Source organism: Felis catus, chromosome D3 (assembly GCF_018350175.1).
Source record: "Felis catus isolate Fca126 chromosome D3, F.catus_Fca126_mat1.0, whole genome shotgun sequence".
In the NCBI taxonomy this organism is placed as follows: Eukaryota; Metazoa; Chordata; class Mammalia; order Carnivora; family Felidae; genus Felis; species Felis catus.
Genome location: NC_058379.1, coordinates 18,379,556 through 18,404,282, shown reverse-complemented (window position 1 = coordinate 18,404,282; position 24,727 = coordinate 18,379,556). Strand labels below are relative to the sequence as shown.

The window sequence follows — 24,727 nt, the reverse complement described above, 5'->3', positions numbered from 1 at the left end:
TATACCCCCTCCCAAATAAAAACACATGTCCACATAAAAACCTATGCATATGCATAACAGTATTATTATATGTTATATGCATATTATATGTTATATGCAGAATAGTATTATTCATCACAGCCCCGAGCAGAAACAATCCAAATGCCCATCAACTGATAATGCGTAAGTAGAATGTGGCCTGTCTATCCACACAATGGAGCATGATTCAGCCCTCAAAAGGAATGAAAATATACACTACAACAGGGATGAACCTTGAAAACACTATGCCAAGTGACAGAAACCAGTCACAAAAGGCCACATACTGTATGATTTCGTGCGTATGAAATGTTCAGAATGGGGAAATCTAGAGAGACAAGCAGTAGGTTAGTGGCTGCTTCGGGCTGGAGTGGGGGTGGTAAGGAGATAAGGGGGCTACAGCTAAAGGGTGTCAGCAGGTATATAAATCATTAACAGAACAGTAAGGAAAGAGATTATTACTTAATAAATGCATATAAGCAGATAGTACTTATCAAGGCATGAGGCTCATGGGAGAAAAACAAACATGATCCTTGGTAGAGAAAGATCTGAGGTCACTAAATCAGGGGCTACAAATTAGAGCTGCTAGCAAACGCTCAAGTTTCAAAGGGCAGGATCTGGATGTAAGTTGCAAAATGCAAGAAATCTGATGAAAAAGGTAAGCTCGTGCGCAAGGCTTTTATACAGTTGAAGCTCAAAGGCAGCTTAGTATCAGGTTAAAATATAAAATTGCCAATATTCAACCACGGCGACCCACAAAAATAACAATTTTATTCTGCTTCCCTTGGGTGTGTGAGAATGTGTTGATTTTTTTTTTTTTTTGGTAGGACAAATTCACACATAGCCCCCCACCAATGAAGTGCTGGTGCACAAGCCATTTGAGTGGCGGTGGTGGTGGGATTATATCATTAAAACCTTATGAACTTATGTTCACACCACTCCACCTGCTTCTCTTGATAGCCCATGAGGCCGAGAGGATCGCTTCCAGACTGAAGGCTAAACTAGCACCTACAATCACCATGGGAAGGGTCTTCCCCAACTAAATACAGACTCAAGTGGTGCACTGCCCACTCTGCCCCCTGGGTGGCAGGTCTGTGCGTTAACCTGTGTTTCCTGGACTCCAAGAAGTTACAGGCTTAACGTCAGGAAGGGAAGGAGGTACAGCGAATCAGTTTCCTATTCTGCAAAATGTTAGTGCTCATCACAGTCAAGTCTACAGCAATTAACCAAATGGAGTTGCCTGGGGCCTGGCCTTTTATTCAGCAACACACCCTGAGAGTCCTCACACAGTAGGTATTTGTACCAGCTTCAACTCAACAAAACCAACTTTACCTTTGCAAGAAATGCTCATATTTCCGCCGGTGTGCAAAGCCAGCCCGTCTCACCCGCAGGTGCTCCATCAGCCCCAGGTACTTGATCTGATGCCTTATGAGCAAGTCATCAAACTTGCCTTTGGAAACACAGAAGGGAGAGTGACAGTAAAGGATTCCACGGCTCCATTTCAACCAAGACAGATCACAGGCTGCAAGCTGACCATCTGTGGGCTGGGTCTGGCCACGGACATATTTTGTCAGGTCCTAACTCTGTTGTTTTATTTTAATGGGGGAATTTACAGCAAACATTGGATTTCTGGCTTCTCTTAAAAAAAAAAAGATATCTGGCCATGCTGGGCTAGAGTCCCACGTGGCAATAACTAGCTGGAAGGTAACAGGGCTGCTCCTTTAGACAGCATGTGCCCTTTTGAGTTCGCCACAGTCCCCTCCACTCCCTATTGCCTTACATCCTGCTTCACTCACATGCTCTTCCTGCCTGCCTTCTGTAAGCCTCTGACTATACAACTGTGTCACCGACCATGGCATGAGCGTGGAAGATACCCAAGTCCCAGACCATTTGGAAAACTGTTCACTGGCTGGAGAGAAGCAACACTGCTTCCCCCCACCTCTGACATCTGCCTGGCTCAGCCCTGCTGCTCCTGAAACTGGCCAGGCTCTGAGCAATGGTCACTCAGGACCACCAAAAAAACTCCTCTCCCTCCCTATTCATTTATCTTCTATTATTTAAAAATGAAAATAGGGGCGCCTGGGTGGCGCAGTCGGTTAAGCGTCCGACTTCAGCCAGGTCACGATCTCGCAGTCCGTGAGTTTGAGCCCCGCGTCAGGCTCTGGGCTGATGGCTCAGAGCCTGGAGCCTGTTTCCGATTCTGTGTCTCCCTCTCTCTCTCTGCCCCTCCCCCGTTCATGCTCTGTCTCTCTCTGTCCCAAAAATAAATAAACGTTGAAAAAAAATTAAAAAAAAAATAAAAATGAAAATAAATCATGTATGGAGAGCAAGGAGCAAGCCTGTGGGGTTTTTGTTTTTTTGTTAGGATTTTAACCCACTGCCACCTTGGCTTTCCTCCCAGCCTTATTTCCCTGAGTTCAGTGTTCAGAACGATTCATGACTCACTGGGTTCTTTCCTCTCATTGGGCTTGATGCAACGGATGTATGAAGGTTCCTTAGAGATGAGGATTTCCAGAAGGCTGCTCAGGCTGTTTTTAAACTGAGTCCCCACCTTGAGAAAGAGAGAGAGAGAGAATGAACTAAGTAGAGATTGCAGCTCCAAGTAAATACAGAGAAGATTGGCTAGCCCTTTAGGTCCCAACTCCTGACATATTATCCTACCCATTACCATTCTGCCCACTAGGAGAAGGTTCTGAATGTCCTGGCCTGAGAAGTACAGGCTCAGGCTGGTCAAGCAGAAGCCGGACAAGCACCTGTCCAGAATTCTTCCTTCACTTAGCAAATATGTGATGAGCGCCTTGTAAGAGCCAGTATCGCCACTGAGACCATCACCCTCATGCTCTCTTACTTCCTTGTTACCAAGCTTCCTTTATGACACACTGTTTTAAGCTCTTTCTTTCTTTGATGGTATGTTCCCATACTTTCTTTCACTAGATTATAAGCCCCATGAGAAGAGAGATCTTGTCCATTTTGTCAGCGTTAAATCCTGTGCCCCCTCTACACAGTAGGCACTCAGTGAGTGCAAATAAGCACACTGGTTGCTACGCTTGGAAAGTATATATTTAGTAGAACGTGTTAGCAACATTTCCAGAAAAAGGAAGGACAGCTTAAAATGTATAGGTAACTGGGGGTACCTGTGCCCTCTGGCTGATTTTTGCTACCTTTCTAATTCTGCATGAGCGTTTTTTCCCCACCTCCCCACTCACCGTTGGTGGCCTTCTTCGGTTTTCTAACTCAGCCACCAGGAAGCATTCCTTCAGGATGCGATTTTTGGAACTGCAGAGCACCTGCAAGTAAAAGAAAGGAGTTCCACGTTCAGTGTTTCGGAAATCACTAAGGGGCCTTCAGGAGAGCTTGCATAAGTATGCACAAGGTCCCAGAGCCACTTACTTCCGGAGCACTTGAAGAAGTGGGGAAAAGACATAGTCAAACACGGAAGGAAATGTTTAAAGCTTCATTTTATGGTATTTTTTAAGTTTACTTACTGATTTTTGAGAGAAAGAGAGACACAGACAGACAGAGAGTGGAGGGGGGTGGGGGCAGAGAGAGAAGGAGACACAGAATCTGAAGGAGGCTCCAGGCTCTGAGCTGTCAGCACAGAGTTCAATGCGGGGCTTGAACCCACGAACGTCAAGGTCATGACCTGAGCCGAAGTCAGATGCTTAACCGACAGAGCCCCCTGTGCCCCCCAACGTTTCTTTAAATTTAAAAAAAAAAATTGTTTAATCCACTCTAATTCTGCATTTACAACGGCAGGAAACAGCAATTTGCATACAGGAGAGAGCAAATTGAAATGACCCATTTTGAAGCCAAAACAAAGTGCAAGGAGCTTCAGCCCTGGCTGGTCAAGTGAGAGACTTGGAGATTTTTCCATGGGAAGCCCCCTCCGTGGGTGGGTTTGTGAGGGGCAGGGGCATGGCACACAGAGGCCAGTGTGTCAAATCGTCAGGAGACGATTATTACGTTCCCTGTGTCGGCCCGGCCCTTCCACTCCTGTGTCATTCACCGCGACTCTGAGAGGGAGGCCCCACCAGACCCACCTCACCAGATGGGGAGGTCTGCCCGAGACCCCCAGTTGGGAAGGGGTGGGGCTGACAATGACCCAGGGAGCACCTGCCTGGAGCAGAGATCCAAAGTTAGGAATTGCTTCTCTATCCTGAACCCCAGAGGTGGGGACAAGAGGACCTAGAAGTGACAGAGAAAGACCAGGGAGGGCAGAAGACATCCTGAAATGACTGGTTTGTGCGTCCACTCTGAAAATGCCTCCCTAACGTTTAAGCTTTTTGTAGACCAAGCTACTTAAGTAAAATCCCATTTTTATAAAACAGTCGACTGTTTCAATGCAAAGCAAGGCTCTACAACACCCAAGGTTTTTCTGATCAGTGAGGTACATGGAGGGAGACTGGGACTTGCAGCAGCAGCCCTAGGGGCTAATCTCAGCCCCACCTCACCGTGTGACCTTGAACAAGTTGAGATTTCTCTGGGTCCATCTCCTCATCCTCTGTTTGTGCTACCCTGCTATATTCCCGCTGCACCAGAACAAAAATCTCTACTCCTCCTTGGGGACTTCATCCTGATGGGCTCAGTCCCCGCTCCTAACATTATACTCATCACCGAACACACACTGAACTCATCTGGGCCTCAGGGCCTTTGCACATGCTGGTCCCCCACCCTGGAGAAACCCCATTTTTTCCAGTCAACAGCTCAAAGTCACCTCCAGAGGGGTGCTTTCTTTGATCTCTTAAACTAAATTGAAAATGTCCCTCTCAGGGCTCCTGGGTGGCTCGATCAGTTAAGCATCTGACTCTTGATTTCGGCTCAGGTCATGATCTCACAGTTTGTGAATTCAAGCCCCTGGTCAGGCTCTGCATCAGTGCTGAGCCTGCTTGGGATTCTCCCTCCCCCCTCTCTCTGCTCATCCCCCATTCATGCTCTGTCTCTCTCAAAATAAACAAACTTTAAAAAAGAAAATGTCCCTCTCAATCATATTTCCTTATTTTCTTCATAGCACTTCTCACTGATGGGTAACTTATCGTGTGCAGTTGACCTTTGAACAATACGGATTTGAACCATGTGGATCCACTTAGGTGTAGTTTTTTTTTTTTTTTTAACAGCAACATTACTATAAATGTATTTTAAGGGGCGCCTGGGTGGCGCAGTCGGTTAAGCGTCCGACTTCAGCCAGGTCATGATCTCGCGGTCCGGGAGTTCGAGCCCCACGTCGGGCTCTGGGCTGATGGCTCAGAGCCTGGAGCCTGTTTCCCATTCTGTGTCTCCCTCTTTCTCTGCCCCTCCCCCGTTCATGCTCTGTCTCTCTCTGTCCCAAAAAATAAATAAACGTTGAAAAAAAAATTTAAAAAAAAATAAATGTATTTTAAGATTTTCTTTTTTTCTTAATACGATTTATTGTTAAGTTGGCTGACATACAGAGTATTCAGTGTGCTCTTGGTTTGGGGGCCTCAAGTTTGTTCTCTGTATTTAAGAGTCTCTGTAAGATTTTCTTACTAACATTTTCTTTTCTCTAGCTTACCTCCTTTTAAGAATGCAGCATATATGATACATGTAACAGACAAAATATGTGTGAATCGGCTGTTTACGCATCAGTAAGTTTTCCAGTCAACGGCAGGCTGTTAGCAGTTAAGTTGTGGGAAGTCAAAAGTCTTACGTGGATTTTTAAAATCATTTATTTTTGAGAAACAGAGAGAGCATGGCAGGGGCAGAGAGAGAGGAAGAAAGAGAGAGAGAATCCCAAGCAGACTCCGCACAGGCAGCGCGGAGCCCAATGCAAGGCTTGAGTTCATGAACTATGAGGTCATGACCTGGCCGAAGTCAGATGCTTAGCCAACTGAGCCACCCAGGTGCCCAGTTATAAGTGGATGTTTGACTGCACGGAGGATTGGTGGGATCTTGTTGTTCAGGGGTCAATGTATATATTTATCCTCGGCCACTCCCCACCCCCATGGTAAGCCTCGTGAGAGCAAGGACCGCCCAGAGCGGGTACAGAGTTCTGGCACACAGCAGGGGCAACATACACACTTGAATAGGCACGTTGGATCAAGGGCACATCGTACAGATGACCTCAAATATCCGTTCCGGCCATGAAGGTCTATCGTAAAGGACTGCAGAGAAAAATCCAGGAGGCCCAATCTAGCCCCAAATCCGGGTCATGGGTGATATCTAATAACCATCAGAAACACACATGGTTAAACTTCACACTTACTTCTTTCAGATGTCTGTAGAGGAGATCATTGTTCTTTTCCAAGAAACCTGTAAAACGTTGAAACTTTTTTGAGTCAATGGCTTTGCCTAAAAATCCATTTCCATCCCAAGTGATCGCAAAAGGAAACCCTGCAAATAATCTCCTAGGATCAGGTCGGAGTTTCCCAGCCTTGGCACTGCTCACATTTGGGGCTGAAAAGACTTTGTTGTGGGGTCCATCTTGTGAATCACAGAATGTTTAACAGCATCCCTGACCTCTACCCATGCGATGTCAGTGTCACCTTCTCTAGCTGCAAGTATCAAATTGTCTCTAGACATGGCCAGATGTTCCTGGGGGAGTTAGCTCGCCCTTGGTTGAGAATGAGGTCCTCAGAGTCGAATCTATGGCATACACGCCGTACTCTAAACTCCCACTTAGCTATCACAAGAAGGTAGAGATTTTGCGTGAAGCACTGTAGGTATGTCCTAGTCCCGTAGCATAGAACTACGTATAAACGGAATGACGTCAGAACAAGGAAGGGGGTACTGAATTTCAAGAGGGGCCAGGCGAAGCCGGGTGAGCAAATCATCCCACCACTTAGCAAAGCCAAGCTGAAGCCCCAGGGCTCGAGGCACCCAACAGTGTCTTCATACAAAGGAAAACTTGCCATTTCCAATGTTAAAACTCGGTTTATTCAGGGCTCGCTTAAAACCTTATCGGTTACTAATAATTATGTTCGTAACTAAATGATGTTATACAATCAAAACCAACTAAAAAAAGGCGTCTGAGACCTAACCTTTTCAGAAGACTATTTGGAGTCACCAAGACTGGCATCCTTATTGTGGCAAAACAGACATAACATAAAATTTAGCATTTTAGCTATTTTTACATGTTCAGTGGTATTAAGCACAGCCACACTGCTGTGTAACCGGCACCACCAGTCGTCTCCAAAATGCTTCACCTTGTGGAACTGAAACTCTGACCCCGTTAAATGCTAACTCCCCCTCCCCCTCCCCCAGCCCCTGGTAACCACCACTTTCTGCCTCTAGGAATTTGGCTACTCTTCTAGTTTGACTACGCCTTATAATGGGAATGATGCAGGGTTTTGTCCTTTTGTAACTGGCTTATTTCACTTGGCATAAGGTTTTCTTCTTTTTTTTTTTTTTTAATTTTTTTTAACATTTATTTATTTTTGAGACAGAGAGAGACAGAGCATGAACGGGGGAGGGTCAGAGAGAGAGGGAGACACAGAATCTGAAACAGACTCCAGGCTCTGAGCCATCAGCACAGAGCCCGACGCAGGGCTCGAACCCATGGACCGTGAGATCATGACCCGAGCCGAAGTTGGCCGCTTAACCGACTGAGCCACCCAGGTGCCCCCATAAGGTTTTCTTCTTAGAAAAACTTTTTAAATGTTTATTGTTGAGAGAGAGAGAGAGAGAGAGAACAAGCAGGGGAGGCACAGAGAGAGGAGACAGAGGATTTGAAGTGGACTGTGCAGTGACAGCGGAGAGCCCGACTCGGGGGCTCGAACCCACGAACCATGAGGTCATGACCTGAGCCAAAGTTGGCCCTTCAACCCACTGAGCCGCCCAGGCGCCCCCAAACTAATTTCTGATAGAACTTTTAACTTAGCAATGCCACTTTTGGGAATTTATGCTACGTATATAACATGCACAGATTGGCCAAGTGAAACATGCAAGGGGGTCAACGACAGCAGGGTTTACAAGAAACAAAACTGGAAACAAGCTGTGTCCATCAAACAGGTCAAAGGACACGGCCCTAGAGGGAGTCCCTGCAGCCTCTCAAAAGAAACGTGGTGCAATCTGTTGGCTGCTACGGAGAATAGATGTGAGTGCGGAGGCAAAAGGTGTGGGTCTGAACCCCAGCTCTGTCACTTACTATCTGAGCGACCTTGGGCAAGTTACTTGACTTCTCTGAGCTCAGTTGCCTTCGAGATTAAAAGAAGGATAATAAAACGGTTCTGTGAGGTGAAGCACTGGGACAGTGTCTGGCCTACAGTAAGTACTGAGCGTTAATTGGAATCCAAATGATCTTGGGCTCCTGGGCGGCTCAGTCAGTTGAGCGTCTGACTTTGGCTCAGATCATGGTCTTGAGGTTAGTGCGTTTAACCCCACACTGGGCTCTCTGCTGTCAGGACCAAGCCTGCTTCGGATCCTCTGTCTCCCTCTCTCTCCTTCTCTCTCTCTCTGCCCCTCCCCTGTTCACACTCTTTCGCTCAAAAATAAACAAACATTTAGGGCACCTGGGTGCATCTGACTTCGGCTCAGGTCATGATCCCATGAGTTCGAATCCCACACTGGGTGAGCTTGAGCCCCAGTTCGGGTGAATATGAGCCCTGCTTCTCTCTCTCTCTCTCTCTCTCTCTCTCTCTCTCTGTGCCCCTAGTTCACTTGGGCACACGCTTTTTCTCCCTCTCTCTCTCTCAAAAATAAACAAACATTTAAAACAAAAACAAGAAACAATTTTTCTCGTTTTCATTAAATGAAAAAAAAAAGCAAAATAGAGAACACAGAATAACAATCTGTGTTACTTAAATGCGTGTGCATCTATGTGTTATTTGAATATGTATATATGTCCCCACATATTTAAGTAGATGCAGAAGATATTTCTATTTTCCTGAAAGAAATTACAAGAAACTGTTGGTTCCTGTGGGAGAAACTAGGAGTAAAGGGGACTTTTAGTTTCCTTTTTTGGACTTTTCTGTACCGTTAGGAACTTCTTGCGTTACGTGTATATTATTGATGATGACAATCAATCAATTATCCACAAAGAGAGATTCATTCCATTTGAAAATGTTTTCTGTTTTTATACCACTCTGAATTCAAGAGAAAAAAATACATATTGCTTTTTAAATATTCTTAAAGAAACTTATTTAAAAGTGTAAAGGGGCGCCTGGGTGGCGCAGTCGGTTAAGCGTCCAACTTCAGCCAGGTCACGATCTCGCGGTCCCGGAGTTCGAGCCCCGCGTCAGGCTCTGGGCTGATGGCTCGGAGCCTGGAGCCTGTTTCCGATTCTGTGTCTCCCTCTCTCTCTGCCCCTCCCCCGTTCATGCTCTGTCTCTCTCTGTCCCAAAAATAAATAAAAACGTTGAAAAAAAAATTTAAAAAAAAAAAGTGAAAATAATTTAGGGGCACCTGGCTTGCTCAGTCAATGGAGCATGTGACTCCTGATCTTGGGGTTGTGAGTTCAAGCCTCACGTTGGGTGTGGAGCCTACCTTAAAAAAGAACTGTAAAAAGAAAAAACAAAGGGAAAATAATTTAGAACCTAAAGCAGAAATGACAAAAGAAAATATTTTTTAAAGGTTTTGAAAGACAATGTTCATAGGAACCTTATTAGTAAGAGCTCAAAAGCAAACAACCCAATGCCTGTCAACTGATGAATGGATAAACAAAACAGGGTATATCCATAGATGGAATATTATTTAGCAATAAAAATGGTAACACAGATGAACCTTGAAAACAAGATGCTAAGGGAAAGAAGCCAGACACAGAAGACCACACATCGTGTGATTCCATTTGATGAAATAGCCACAACAGGCAAATTTGCAGAGACAGAAAACAGATTAGTTCACAGCTGTGGGGGATGGGGCTGGGGAAAATAGGGAATAGTTGCTAATGCAAACAGGGTTTCTTTTTGGGATGAAGTGTTCTTTCTTTGTTAAATATTTATTTATTTTGAGAAAGAGAGAGAGAGAGAGAGCGCGCGCGCGCGCGCGCACGGTAGCAGGAGAGGGGCAGAGAGAGAGGGAGAATCCCAAGCAGGCTCTGTGCCATCAGCGCGGAGTCTGACCTGGGACTCGAACCCACAAACCGCGAGATCACGACCAGAGCCGAGGCCAAGAGTTGCCTGCTTCATTGACTGAGCCACGCCAGGCGCCCCTGGGGCAAAGCGTTCTAAAATGCACAGCGGTGACGGGTGCATAACTATAAAGTGAACCGAGTAAAACTTACCGGAGGGTACACTTTAAATGGGTGAAATGAAGTGGTTCGACAAAAAAGGAATAAAGAGAAAACTTCAAACGGCTTGCTTGCAAGCAGAGCTAGGGAATGTTTGGGATAGACGTGCAGCCGTTTCTTCGGCGGACACAGGGACACCTGCGTGACCGTGACCTACGCCCCACGCACACTCACCTTTGGTGCAGTACGTGACCTCTCCTGCGTAGTGAGAGAGCCGAAACTCCATCCAGCCAATCCTCTTTCGGCCCTTTGGCCCCGCCAGCTTCCGGCTGCAGCAAGAGAGAACGAGACACAAACTGAACCTTCCTAGTTTGCTGTAACAACACGCACCAACATAGAAAGCAAAGAGCGAAAGAGAAGCCTGGAGAAAGGGTAACCCACTTGCACAGCTGGTGGGACGCGAAGTGGTGCGGCCACTGTGGGAAGGACCAGGGAGGTTCCTCCAAAAGTTAAAACAGAGCTACCCTACAATCCAGCAACTGTACTACGAGGTATTTACCCAAAGAATACAAAAACACTAATTCAAAGGGATACATGCAGCCCTGTGTTTATAGCAGCATTATTTACAACAGTCAAATTATGGAAGCAGCCCAAGTGTCCACCGATCGGTGAATGGATAAAGAAGATATGGCATATAAACACAATGGAATATTACCCAGCCACAAAACAGAATGAAATCTTGCCATTTGCAACGACATGGATGGACCTGGAGAATATAATGGCTAAGTAAAAGTCAGAGAAAGACAAATACCGTGTGATCTCTTTCATATGTGGAATTTAAGAAACAAATGAACAAAGGCCGGGGGGTGGGGGGGTGGGCGGAGAGACAAAGCAAGAAACAAACTCTTAACTGTAGAGAACAAACTGATGGTTACCAGAACGGACCAGGGTGGGGACATGGGGGAAATAGGCGATGGGGACTGAGGACTTCACTTGTGACGAGCACGGGGTGAGGAATGGAAGTGCTGAGTCACTATACTGCACCCCTGAAACTGACATAACACTGTATGTTAACTAACTGGAATTGAAATGAAGACTTAAAAATAAAATGTGATCCTTCCCCTGAGAACTGAGGAATTAAAGAACACACGTGAGCCACAGAAGACACACTGATTTGTACAATGAAAAAACTTCTACTTTTTCCAGAGGATAACTAAGAACCAATTTACTACATTTTTATGATGGTAAGTGACTAAAATGCTCATAAAACATCATTTTTAAGATTCTGGTGATGGCTAATTTTTTGTAACCTTTCTTGAAATGAACATATATATTGACAACGCAGATACCCAAGTGGGGGAGGGGCAGAGAGAGAGAGGAAGAGAGAGAATTCCCAAGCAGGCTCTGCAGTCAGTGCAGAGCCTGATGCGGGGCTTTAACTCATGAACCATGAGATCGTGACCTGAGTGAAGTCAGACATTTAACTGACTGAGCCACCCAGGTGCCCTTCAGTTTTCCATTTCTGATTCATTTCCTTATCCTTTCAATATTCTACAAAAGCTCTGATAAAGCCACTACCATTTACCCGGTCTTTGCCACGGCCAGAAATTACACTAGGTGACTTACGGAGCCACTTACAAGCTCCGCACCAGGTATATTAATAGGTCACGTGTCTTATAAGTGGCCGAGCTGCGATTCTAGTCAATTTTCTTGGATGCTGTAAACCCTCATTCTCTGGATCTACGTGGCAGTGATGTGAGTACACACGAATGTGAAGATTCATTGGGTCGTACGCTTCAGATCCACACATAGCTCTGTGTGTACTTTATATTTGATACGTAACTTAAAAAAAAAAAAAGACTATTTCTGGGGTTCCTGGGTGGCTCAGTCCATTAAGTGTCTGACTCTTGATTTCAGCTCCGGTCATGATCTCACAGTTCATGAGATCAAGCCCCGTGTTGGGTTCTGTGCTGACTGCACTGAGCCTAGTTGGCTCTCTCCCTCTCTCTCTGTCCCTCCCCTGCTTGCACTCTCTCTCTCTCAAAATAAACATTAAAAAAAAAAAAAGACTTTCAAAAAGAAGTCTATTTCACACCTGTGACCCTGTCCACAAGGTCACGATCATAAAGATACAAAATCTTAGGGGCGCCCGGGTGGCTCAGTCCATGAAGTGTCTGACTTCGGCTCAGGTCATGATCTCATGGTTCATGAGTTTGGGCCCCGCGTCGGGCTCTGTGCTGACAGCTTGGACCCTGGAGCCTGCTTCAGACTCTGTGTCTCCCTCTCTCTCTGCCCCTCCTCCACTGTGCTCTCTCTCACTCTCAAAAATAAACGTTAAAAAAAAAAAAGATACAAAATCTTAGAACATTCTACCTGGAATTCGGGTTTGATTTCTACTAACAAAAGGTACACATATATAGGAGTCGGTATATCATCATGGTACATCACGTTTCTGTGCGTGAAGAAGCACCTTTACTCTTGGGGTCTACTGCCCACATACCCAAGAAAGTGGGTAAGTGACGAGCCTCCCCAAGCAACAGCTTGTCGAGCGAGATACATACGTCTGGAAGTGCGCATGCTGGCCTACTTTCTCTTCCAATTTCTCCAGGAAACTCAAGTCCGTAGCGGGCCCGGGACGGATACATTCTTCATCCTTCCAGAGAAAAAAGAGAAGCCTCGATCCGTAGCATCCGATGCCATCGATTCCAAGTTGAAACGCCTTCGCCAGCTGTGGCCGAAGGTAGTGGACTAAAACGCTGTCACCTCAACCCAAGTTCAGGTGAACCTTGGGGGCGCGAGGGCAGTGACCCCTCACGCGTGCTTAGCTTCTCAGAGGGATCTGAAATTCTGTGAAAAGTCACCTCGCCCACCCATCCGGCCACCATATTTCCAAAGTCTTCTTGAACACCACCTCAGTTTCTCTTAACCAGCCACTGCTGGCCAAGACCACATCCCCTTTTACCAGGAGCAAAAACCTCATGGAGAGAAAGCTATGAAGCCCCGGGCATCTAACTTCTCACGTCTCTCCGGCTGTGTCTTTCTACTTCCTGTTTCGGGCCCTTAACATTGGCAACATGCGAGTGATCATCTTTAAAATCAACCCTGCAGCTTTTGTTAAAACGACAAGAAAACACCGGGCTTCAGGTGAGTGAGACAACTCTTTCGAAGTGACATGTCTATGCTGGTCTAGCCAACAATATGAGCATTGAGAGCCCAGAGAAGAATTTATGTCAGCCTGTGCCTCCCGGAACTTGCCTCCCCAGATGTCCACACGGCCCTTCCCAGACCGCCTCGCCTGAAACTGAGTCATCCTTCCCGGCACATCTCATCTTTTGAGCTTTTTTCATTGTAAAACCTACTTATGTTGCCCACGAAACTGTCTGTTGTCAGTCTCTCCGTGCTAGAATTTAAAGCTTCATGAAATGTAGTGGTTTTGGTCTGTTTTGTCCACTGCTTGTGTCCCACAGCACAGGGCACAGTCACGGCACAAGGAAGCATTCGGTAAGCATTTGTTGAACGAAGAAAGCCTGAATGCTTACCGCACCCCGGCATAATTCTAAGCCCTGTGCATGTACAATCTCAGCCTGTCCTTACAATTCCTCGAGATAAGTGCTATCACTGCATCCATTTAAGACAAGGAGATGGGAGCTCAGAGAGGGTAAGACACCCACCCAAGGTTACACAGCTAGCAAGCAATGGGGCGGGCATCTGAATCCAGGGGGTGCCCATGTTCCTGGCAACGACAGGCACCATCTGTAGTCACGGCTGTGCTTTAGAATCTTGTTCACCCAACAGTTAGGTGGGGGAGGGCGGCAGGCAGGAGAGAGGAGACCAATTATTTTCGTTATAAGGGAGAAGATCCCAAATGAAAAGGCAAAGAAATACTTTCTCATTGGCTTTAGATTTTAAAAAGTGATGTTTGGGGCGTCTTGGGTGGCTCAGTCGGTAAAGCATCCGACTTTGGCTCAGGTCATGATATCGCGGTTCATGGGTTATGGGTTCGAGCCTGCGTCGGGGTGATGGCTGGGAGCCTGAAGCCTGCTTCAGGTTCTGTGTCTCCCTCTCTCCCTGCCGCTCCCTCGCTCCCACTCTGTTTCTCTCAAAAATAAATAAACGTGTTGAAAAAAAGCAATGTTTGAACTGGAACAATTGGGCATGGATGTTCTCAGAAGTTCCAACAGGTCAAGATAAAGCCATGGGTGCATCCCAAGGAGTCTCAACTCTGGATCAGCGCACATTCTTTGTAAAACCTTCCTTTATGTTTTCTGGCTTTCTGCTTGGGCTAAGCAACCCTTTTCGAGCCTGGGGGAAACCTTCTGCGTGTTGGCGACACCGTACGAATGGACTCTAAGTCAACATTAATTTTCTCACCAGAATGGAAATGATCCCTTTGTGTCTCTCGTCCACCAAATCACAGATGATCTTGTTGTTGAAATACTGAATGGGCTCCCACTGAAATGACAAAGAGAAACGAATTCCCCGAGGGGGATTTAGGTGAACATAAAATAGATCTCTTTTTAAAATGATTTTCCAACGTTATTTTTCCAAAATCCGATTTTTTTATCTCTAACATTAAAAAAAAAAAAAAAAGAAAGAAAAGAAAAGAAACTACCCGAATGTCAAAGTAATTTCCCAGAAAATAACCAGAGCAGGAGAGAAAAAAATAATTCTTAGTACTAGGGAGGCCCAAATCTCCAAGGAAATATCCTTTCTCAAGCAAATCTCTTTCGCTAGATTAAGAAATCAAGTGAGAAGAAAACATCAAGACGTTTACCTCTATGCCTTCCATTTCGTATTCTGCCTGTTCCGCCTTAAGGGTTCTCTCAATTAACAGTTGCTGGAGTTTCTCATTGCAGTAATTGATGCAGAACTGTTCGAAACTAGAGAGGCCCAAAATTTAAAGAGCTAAAGCTACACGAGTAGACCAATCAAAAAACTGTATTTGCTTATTTTTATTTTTTTTTAACGCTTGTTTTGAGAGAGAGAGAGAGAGTGCGGAAGTGGGGGAGGGGCAGAGAGAGAGGGAGAGAGAGAATCCCAAGCAGGCTCTGCACTGTCAGCACGGAGCCCGATGCGGGGCTCAAACTCACGAAACTGTGAGATCATGACCCGAGCCGAAATCAATAGTCAACGCTTCACTGACTGAGCCACCCAGGCACCCCTGTATTTACTTATTTTTTTTTTTACTTATTTTTTTTAAGATGCTTTTTAATACAGAAAAAGCAAAGTCCTTATTAATTACACAATTTACTAAATAGATCTCAAGAATCAAGTTAAAAGATGTTTGCGTTTTTGTTTTACATTTATTTACTTTTGAGAGACGGAGAGAGACAGAGCAAAAGTGGGGGAGGGACAGAGAACGAATGAGACACAGAATCCAAAGCAGGCTCCAGGCTCTGAGCTGTCCGCACAGACCCCAACGTGGGGCTCCAACTCACAAACTGTGAGATCGTGACCTGAGCCCAAGTCGAACACTTGACCGACTGAGCTACCCAGGCGCCCCAAGACGTTTGCCTTTTTTAATGGTCATTTCAACTCTGGAACAGTCTATGAGTTAGCGGCTATGGAAATCCCGAGAATTTCTAAAGATGGGAAACCCAGTTCCAGCAACATTAGAGATGCCTCAGACCAGACGGACAGAGGACCAGGAGGTAATGACAAACTTACCCGTTCTTGTCGAAGACCTCAAACCCATAGATATCCAGCAATCCAATCACAGTCTTCTTGGTGAAATCCTAGTCAAAGTAACACACACTATTCATTGTGAGGTCTTTTACTTAATGACTCTTCAAACCCGGTAGCTGCCCCCAAAGCTGGGAAGCTCACACCTTCTCTCTCTCCAACATTGGCTCACAGAGAAATTATAGGGTGGAAACAAATTTCCCAGCCTGCTCCTCTGGCCGGCAGCCCACCGGGATCCCACTGAAGCTTCCACAGCCACCACCCGAGAAGTGAGACCTTCCCCTTCTGGTTCACTCCCTTCCTTCAGCCCTTCTCAGCCTCCCAAGCCCACATCAATCTCAAAGAAAGCAAGAGACCTTTATAGACAGCAGCAAAGGAAATGTCTATCCAGGAGAGAGGACAGGTGATACAAATGTCATTTTAAACAGAGGATGGGGACACTTGGGTGGCTCAGTCGGTTAAGCATTCGACTTCGGCTCAGGTCATGATCTCACAGTTCACGAGTTCGAGCCCCACGTCGGGCTCCGTGCGGACGGCTCCAAGCCTGGAGCCTGCTTCCAATTCTGTGTCCTCCCTCTCTCCGCCTCTCCCGCACTCATGCTCTGTCTCTCTCTCTCAAAAATAAACATTAAAAAAAAAAAAAAAAAAAAAAAAGGACCGGGTGCAAAGATGGATATTTATTTTTATTTTTTTTCAACGTTTATTTATTTTTGAGACAGAGAGAGACAGATCACGAATGGGGGAGGGGCAGAGAGAGAGGGAGACACAGAATCCGAAGCAGGCTCCAGGCTCCGAGCCATCAGCTCAGAGCCCGACGCGGGGCTCGAACTCACGGACGGCGAGATCGTGACCTGAGCTGAAGTCGGACGCCCAACCGACTGAGCCACCCAGGCGCCCCAAAGATGGATATTTAAAGAGAAAATGCCTATTTTTTTCAAAAGGGCCACAATTTAGCATTCCGTATGGTGTCCTGAGCTGATGCCTTCCAAATCTGTCCTTTCCGTACTATCTCCTTGAATTTTACATCTACATACTCTGTGCCTCAGGATCATTTCCTTAATTTCTAGCTTGGAGGAAACTCCCAGGGTGAATCTGAAGGACTTGTTATGCATATTTTTTCTTATGCACATTAAAAGATGCTCACTGTTAAAGCTAAATTCCGTGGACACTGAAGGCCATCTGGCGTACTTCAAATACTGTGCATCCCACACTTCGGGACACACTCCAAAAATCATTCAGCGGGCATTTTTTTGTGAGCCTACTGTGTGCCGGGAATGGAGACGCGGAACGGTATCACCCCTGGGCACCAGGGGCCAACAGTCAATGCTCACAAATTCTTCAGAGTGATGAGGTCGGTTATAAAACATTACCACGTTAGCGAGAGTGAGTCAGTCAAACATGTTTGGACTAACCTTGTTCACTAAGGAGGAATTGATTTTGTTGACTAGCCAAGTAAATGTTCGTCCATAAATGGCCTTTGCCATTGCGTCTCTAGCGTAGACAGAGAGTTCCAGAGTCAGTGGGCATATTACCTGAGGACAACAACAGGTGCATCATTACAGAAGTTAAAAAAAAAAAAAAAAAAAAAAAAGCCATGGGGCACCTGGATGGCTCAGTTGGTTAAGCGTCCGGGGCTTGGTTCCAGTTCAGGTCATGGTCTCATGGTGGTGAGACTGAGCCCCATGCCGAGCTCTGCACTGAACAGGGAACCTGCTTGGGGTTCTCCGTCTCCCTCTTTCTTGGCAACTTTCTTTCTCTCTCTTAAAAAAAAAAAAAAGCCCACTTCCTCCCGAGTTTCCAAATTAGCCTTTAATAGCAGCCAGCGAGGGATATGTGCTGGGGGAAGACACCGCCCCCACCTGTACACGTTCAGGCAGTAGCTATTTCTTGAGTGCTTAGGACGTGTTGGGCACTGCGTGGGGCTGCTGAGGTACAACCACGACTGAGACAAATTCTGCGGGTTCACAGTTGGGGGACAGGACGTTCACGCCCCACACACCGTCATGTTGCAAGCTGAGAGCAGTATGAGGGGATACCGGGAGACCCTTAGAGGGTGTGACCCCAGGAACTGAAGGATGAGAAGGCATTAATTAGAGAAGCACAGGGAACAGTGTTCCAGTAGAGGGAATGGCATGTGCAAAGACCTCACGGGGGAAAGGCATGGCAAGAGGGGAGGCATGGAAAGCTAGTGATGGTGCAGTGGTGGGGACGGGGAGGGTGAGGCAGGAGACTCCTGCAGGAGCTGGAAGGCGGGACCCCGGCCTCCTCTAGGACCATCGTCCTGCTCTTCCATGAGGCAGGCAAGAGCGGGGAGGGCAGGCACACTTCCATCTAGCATCATTTTTACCTCCTCAGTTTTGGCTTCAATCTTTCTATGGGTGAGAGCTTCCAGAAGGATGGATGGGTGGACCCCCAGGAGCTGAAAACATGGAAACCAAAATGCCATATCAGCAATCAGATTTGCTTTTTGCCAATTCGCAAGGAGTTGGTGCCATTTCCAGGCCCAGGATCATACACCCTGATGGATAATCCCACCGAAATGCGAGAGAGACCACATCCCGATTTTACACTCAGCTGGCTTTTACCCACTCCCTCACCTGCCCCCCTCGCTCTTTAAATCTCCTAGCCAGTATCAGCCGGAAGGCCACGGTGTTGGCTGCGTGGGACCTGGGCCTCCAGCTGCCTTCAGCTCCCCTCTCCTGCCCTCCGCCTCTGAAAGGGCCGGGCCCTCCCCGTGCTTTTCAGAAGCCGAACATCACCTTGGCGATCCATTTGATCTCGTGGGTGTCTGGGATCGTGGCACAGCCTTGGTGGTTCTCTTCAAAACAAACGTTCCCCAGGTGTAGGACGCTGGCAAGAATTCCAAAGAGATTCTAGGAATGTGGGAAAGGGTGAGAACAGGGAGAGAAGGGCGGCCGCCCAGCTGATGAACGTCATCACGGGAGACAGCCAAGGAAAACCGCCCCTTCCCAATTCCAGCCCGAGCTCAGAGCTCACGGAGCCAAGTTTCCCCCGCCCCAGGAATCAGCTTCTTACCCACCTCAGATGTTACGGGAAGGAGGATAAAAGAACCTCAGCAGAGGATGGGGGAAGATACCTCCTTCCATCTCCAGCACAGGACACTTCTCTTTCTGGATCCTCCCCATCCCCTTCCCGCCAACAGACCATTTCACATGCAAATAGCATGATCCCAGACACATATAGGTATATATTATATCAATGTATAATACTTTATTTTCTAATGTATTATTTATTTTTGATAGGGTGCAACTAGGTGAGGGGCAGAGAGAGAGGGAGACAGCGGATCCAAAGCCGGCTCCAGGCCGACAGCAGCGAGCCCCATGTGGGGCTTGAACCCACGAACTGTGAGATCACGACCTGAGCCAAAGTCGGACGCTCAACCGACTGAGCCACCCAGGTGCCCCTAAATATATTTTAAAGTATAATTCTAGTCCTTGAAAGAGCAAGAGTTTTAGCCATCAAAAAGAAAAAAAACGGAAAAAGATGTAAAAATAGAATGTTCATATATCCTACAATCTTCTCCAGTTTGTTCAAAAATAGAAGTGTAAATAAACAGTAATCCTGTAGATCCGGAGCATGTAAATATCTGAGATTTGATTTGGGGGCACCTGGGTGGCTTAAGTGGTTGAGCGTCTGACTTCGGCTCAGGTCATGATCTCACCGTTCAGAGTTTGAGCTGGGCTATCCACTGTCAGCACAGATCCTGCTTCGGATCCTCTGTCCATCCCCCACCCCCCCACCCCCGTCTCTCAAAAATAAATAAAAATTATTAAGAATATATTTGAGATTGGATGTGAGAGGAAGAAGAAACAAAATCTCCTCCTGGCTCACCGCATTGGGAAATCTTAGGTCTGATGAAATGCAGAACGCCCAGGTAACATTTCAATCCCAGATAAGCAAGGACTAAGTTTTTCGTAGAAGTTTATCTCATTGGGACAAGCTTATCTGAAATTCACATGTAACTAAGCATCCTGTATTTTTATTTGCTGAGTCTGGCAACCCTACTGGGCGGTCACCAAGATACCAGGATTGTTTCGTCAATCCCAGACCATACCGGCAGCTGTGACCACAGGGCTCATACCTCGAGGTCATCTTCAGTAAAATCGATGACAGAAAAGGCACTGGAAACAGTTTTCCAGTCGTTCTTGTCATTAACAGACGACTCTTTGGCACAATGACCCTGTTAACACAGAATCGGGTTGCTTCGCGTCATTTCCACAAGGACAGTTAGGCACGCCCACACCTGTTCTTGAATCAAAGTGGTTTTCTCTCCAAACACGCAAGAGCTAGTTCTAGAATGTTCTGATTAGAAAAAGCCAGGTTTTATCTCATCGTCTAGCACAGCATGATTTGCCGGCTGTTGCCTTTTTCAAATTTATTTGGAATCTCTGTCCTGGGAAAACTTTCAAAGGTACACATTAGTGGTATATCTCTTCAAGTATTTTTTTTTTATTGTTTTCCTTGTCTTATTTGTCAAGTAAACTGAAGATGTTTGTCTCAGTAAACACCTGCTAAAAAATGCAGGGAGAGGACAAGCCCTGAAATTCAGATAACAATCTTGACGCAATCACAACCTCCAGCAGAAACTGCCGTGAGGGAGGAGGTAGGAGACACTCACTCAAGAAGAGTTTGGCATTTAGAGAAATGAAGGTGATACGGATTCAATCACCAGCAGAGAGGTGATGAGACTTCCCACTGACTCTAGAAGTTGTCTTCTAAAGACGACACACACCACCGAATGTCACAATTTAAAGGGAAGAGATTCTGGATGAAGTTTCTGTTTTGTTTTGTTTATGTTTGTTTGTCTCTTTTGCTTTTGTAGTACAAGGTGTTCCTAGATTCCTAGCTATCTGAAGATTCATCACGTTAAACAGATTTCCTTGTTGCCTGGGGGAAACCGGAGGTGCTGGGTCATGAAAAGATCCACCCGTGAACTGGCCAGTGTTAAATCTGCAACCTCCCAAATATCCCTCCCGGTTCGACCAACGGCATCTGCTCCTGCCCCACCAAGGGTGGGGCCAGCTTAAGTCAGTCCTTCCAGGGCACCTAGAGGTTTGGAAGCAGTGCGGATATACTGCGAGTAAAGCCACTACGTTTCTCCAAGTTACGGGGCAACACAAAATTGAACAAAATAATACTGGCATATGGTCTGAAGGTCTGGCCAGAAAAAAAAAAAAATCTGCAAAGATAAAAGACAAGCTACATTCCAAAAGGGAATGATTTGAATTATCAAAGGGTTAGGAGAAGCCCTTGGGAAAAGGATTCAAGGTCTAAAATATTTTTATAAATTGACCCTCTCTGTTCATGCCGGGAGAAGCCAAATGTGAGGCTACCATACAGCTTTATGGGGAGAATTCGGTTCTCAAAAAGGAAAATATATATATATATATATATATTTATCACATCCGAATTAGTCTTCATTCTCACAATTAGTACGAAATTTGCAAAAGGAGATTGGGATTCTTTGATTTTCATCATTTAGCCTCATTTTTCAAGATGCATTTCGGTCAGGTCTACTCTTTCACCAGGGCTATGAAATGCTGGTCTTTCTTTTACAAGATTCACTTCCTAAGACCTCGTTCTCTTTCTCAAATGATGGCCCCACGTGCACTCTGCCAAGTGGCCTCCATTCAAAGCCAGACCCAGCAAAGAAGAGAAAAATCCGAAAATCTTGGGGCATAAAAGGTGCCAGTGACATCAAATAGTGATAGATCCTATACAATCTGGACCTTCTAGAACCCTAGTCCTGGCTGCAGAAAAACTAATGATGGGAGTCAAATTCTCCAAGTCCATCTTTCAACACTGGGTCCCAGGGTTGCTTACAGGAATGGCCCAAACTCTCTCTGTAAGGAAGTCCATTCATTTTACAATTAACAACCCTCAGACTGGGAGGCAAGGTGGGGGGGCGGGGGGAGTCTTTTCCAAACTAGTTCTGGGAAGCAGAAGGGAGCAGCACAAGTTGTGGACACGGATGGGCAGCAAGTTACTATCACACCCAGACCAGTAGTTCTCACTTCTGCTGTGTATTGGAATCACCGGGGATTCACTTAATTATCCAGAATCACAGGGGAGTGTTTAACACAGCCTTGATGTCCAGGTCCCATCTCAGACCAATTAGACTGGAATCTTTAGATTTTGTGTGCGTGTGCGTGTGTGTGTGTGTGTGTGTGTTGACAAATCCCCTCAGGTGATTCTAATTTCAGCCAGGGCTGAGAACCACTCACCTAGAGATTGGTTACTTTACCAAGATGATCTGTCAGGCATAGACAAAGGGGTTATGATAAGTGGCAAGAAACCAGTCCATAGGATATCTCCAGAATGGTAATGAGAAAGTTCTTGGCCATCCCATAGAAGCCCCCAGTAACGCCCTTCATCCCTGCCACCAAAGGGCGCCCCAGCCAGGTACTGGTCCTTCTGACCTGTGAGAGGTATTTATACAGCTGGGGGTCCCGCTCGAGTCCAAGGTAAGCAAGGAGTTCCTCTTCGCCTCCCTCCAGCAGCTGGTAGAAGATGTGGAAGTTCCTCTCGCCTTGGTTTTGATAGACGACTCGAGACTTTTCTATCAGGTAACTGATGATATGCCCGCCTACGGGAATGCCCTTCAGAACAGAACAAAAAATGCCCAATGACAAGAAGTGAGCCGCCTTCTTACTGGTGTCTTCTGAGGAACAGAAATTCTGAATTCAAATGATTCTTCTTCTATGCTTAGTGTTTTCTGGGCTCTGTTTACAAATATTTTTGCCTACCCTGAGGTCATGAGAAGGATTCTCTATGCTTCTGTCTAGAAGCGTGAGCATTTTACCAGTCGCATTTAGGACTGTGGTTGATCACTACTGAATTCTTGGGTATGGAGTGAGGTAGAGGGTCAAAGGTCTTTTTAGTCACATGGATTTCAGATTGATCAGCACCATTTATTGGAAAGGCAATCGTTTCCCTATTGGATCACAGTGGTGCTTTGGTCATAAGCCAGGCAATCATATCACATGTGGAGGCCTTTGTAGACTCCACTCCGGTCTACTGGCCTGTTTACATATCTTTGTGTATCACACTGTTTTGTTTTTAAGAATATATCCAGTAAGGGATTTGGGTTCCAGAACATATATAGAACTCCTGCAAATCAACATGAGAAAAACAGCCTAATTAAAAGTGGGCAAAAGGCTTTAACACAAACTTTTTAATTGGCCAGTTATCAAGACTTCACTAATCATCAGGGAGATACAAACATAAATCACACTGGGAAACCACTCTACTCCACCAGAACGTCTCAAACCTAAAAGGACTGACGATACCAGATGCTTTCAAGGGTTCAGAGAACCCTGCTGGTTAACTGGACCCATCGTTAATTATCATAACATTCCTGGTAAGAAGCCAACAATGCCACCTCTGGGTATGTGCCCAACATAAGTGGATGCTAATATCTACTCAAAGACATGTTGCAAGGATGTTCAGAGCGCTATCTGCAACAGCCCCAAACTGGAAACCCAACTGTCCATCAATAGGAGAACAGAAAAATCATGATGAGGTCACATAAGCAAAAAAAAAAAAAAAAAAAAAAAAAAAAAAAGTCCAACTGCCACATGGAGTGACATTAATGAATCTGACAGAGTGTTGATTAAAGGGAGCCAGACAAAAAACAGGACATACAATTCCTATACATGAGGCCCAAGAACCCACAAAATTAATCTGATTATAGAGGGAAGAACAGTTGGTAACAGTTGGGAGGGCAGATACTGTCAGAGAAGGGTAGGACAATCTTCTAGGTGCTAGAAATTGTTACATCTTGATCTGAGTGCCAGTTGTCACAGGCAGATAGGTAAAAATTCATTAAACTGGACTCATGCCTTGCTTCCTTTTCAGTAGATGTGTTGAATTTCAATAAGGAGTTTAAAAACAGACACAACTATTCAATTTTTTTTTTTCAAAGTCTGGGCGCACTTCACCAGATGTCCACGTACCGGCTTCTGGAAAACCCTGAGCCAGTCTGTTATCACTCCACTCAACCCTCAAGCAACAACTGTCCTCCAGTCTAAGGGATAGTTTGTCCCCTGGAGTTCTACGTCCTTGAGAACTCTGTGGACCCTTCCCACTTGCACGGGCCCCATTTAAATTCTGTGAACATACAATAATACTCATCATACACTGTCTCCGGTTGCCTCCAGGCCACAGCAGCAGAGCTGAGTGGTTGTGACGGACACCCTATGGTCCACAGAGTCTGAAATATTGACTATCTGGCCCTATCCAAAAAACATTTGCCAACCCATGCCATATAATTATGCGCGCCCACACAGTACATCGTTTCCATGTGGTTATTCTCAAGCTTTATAAGAAATGGCTGACACGTCAGACTTTCCTAAGACTTGACCAGGTTACGTGTAGCTTCATTCACTTGCTCTTGCTGTTACATGACCGTTCACTGGGTGAACATCCCACCATTTAACCATTCTCCTGTCGATGGACACTCAGCCCTCTCCAGATGTGTTGACTGTTTCCAGACCTTTTAACCATCATGAGCAGGGCTCTTGGGGGCAGGCTTGCCAATCTCCAAGAGCGGAATGGCTCCGCCTTAGATGATGTGATTTCAACTTCACAAGATAATAATGGTGTTTTCCAAGTGGGTCGCGCCAGGGTGAGCCCCACCGGCAATGTGGAAAAGTTCCTAATTATCCACATCTTCACCAATAGCTGGTGTGATCAGACTTCTTAATTTTTGCTCACCCAGAAAGTATACAATGGTATCTCATTGCGGTCTTTGTTTGCATTTCCCAAAATGGCGCTAATCCTGGAGTTGTTAGTTATTTGAGCCAATAGAGCCCTTTCTCCCTTAAGGGACCTCGGGTCGGGTTTCTGTCACTGGCAGGCTAAGGGGTCCCCGTGAACCAGTAATAGGAA

General features: G+C 45.9%; 1 protein-coding gene across 15 annotated transcripts in view; it reads right to left on the bottom strand.

Annotated features, from left to right (window-relative positions):
• The window catches only part of MYO1H (myosin IH), a 147,086-nt gene that overhangs the window by 17,368 nt on the left and 104,991 nt on the right, over nt 1–24,727 (bottom strand). For all 15 annotated transcript variants that reach the window (XM_045041915.1, XM_045041922.1, XM_045041919.1 and 12 more), the window contains 14 exons: nt 22,258–22,437; nt 19,920–20,018; nt 18,577–18,690; nt 18,165–18,236; nt 17,230–17,349; nt 15,803–15,870; nt 14,910–15,015; nt 14,507–14,587; nt 12,697–12,788; nt 10,370–10,464; nt 6,236–6,282; nt 3,222–3,302; nt 2,461–2,566; nt 1,348–1,465 (listed from right to left, as the gene is read on the bottom strand). In XM_045041915.1, coding sequence (XP_044897850.1) covers nt 1,348–1,465; nt 2,461–2,566; nt 3,222–3,302; nt 6,236–6,282; nt 10,370–10,464; nt 12,697–12,788; nt 14,507–14,587; nt 14,910–15,015; nt 15,803–15,870; nt 17,230–17,349; nt 18,165–18,236; nt 18,577–18,690; nt 19,920–20,018; nt 22,258–22,437 — 1,379 coding nt within the window. The remainder of the gene's footprint in view (nt 1–1,347; nt 1,466–2,460; nt 2,567–3,221; nt 3,303–6,235; nt 6,283–10,369; nt 10,465–12,696; nt 12,789–14,506; nt 14,588–14,909; nt 15,016–15,802; nt 15,871–17,229; nt 17,350–18,164; nt 18,237–18,576; nt 18,691–19,919; nt 20,019–22,257; nt 22,438–24,727) is intronic.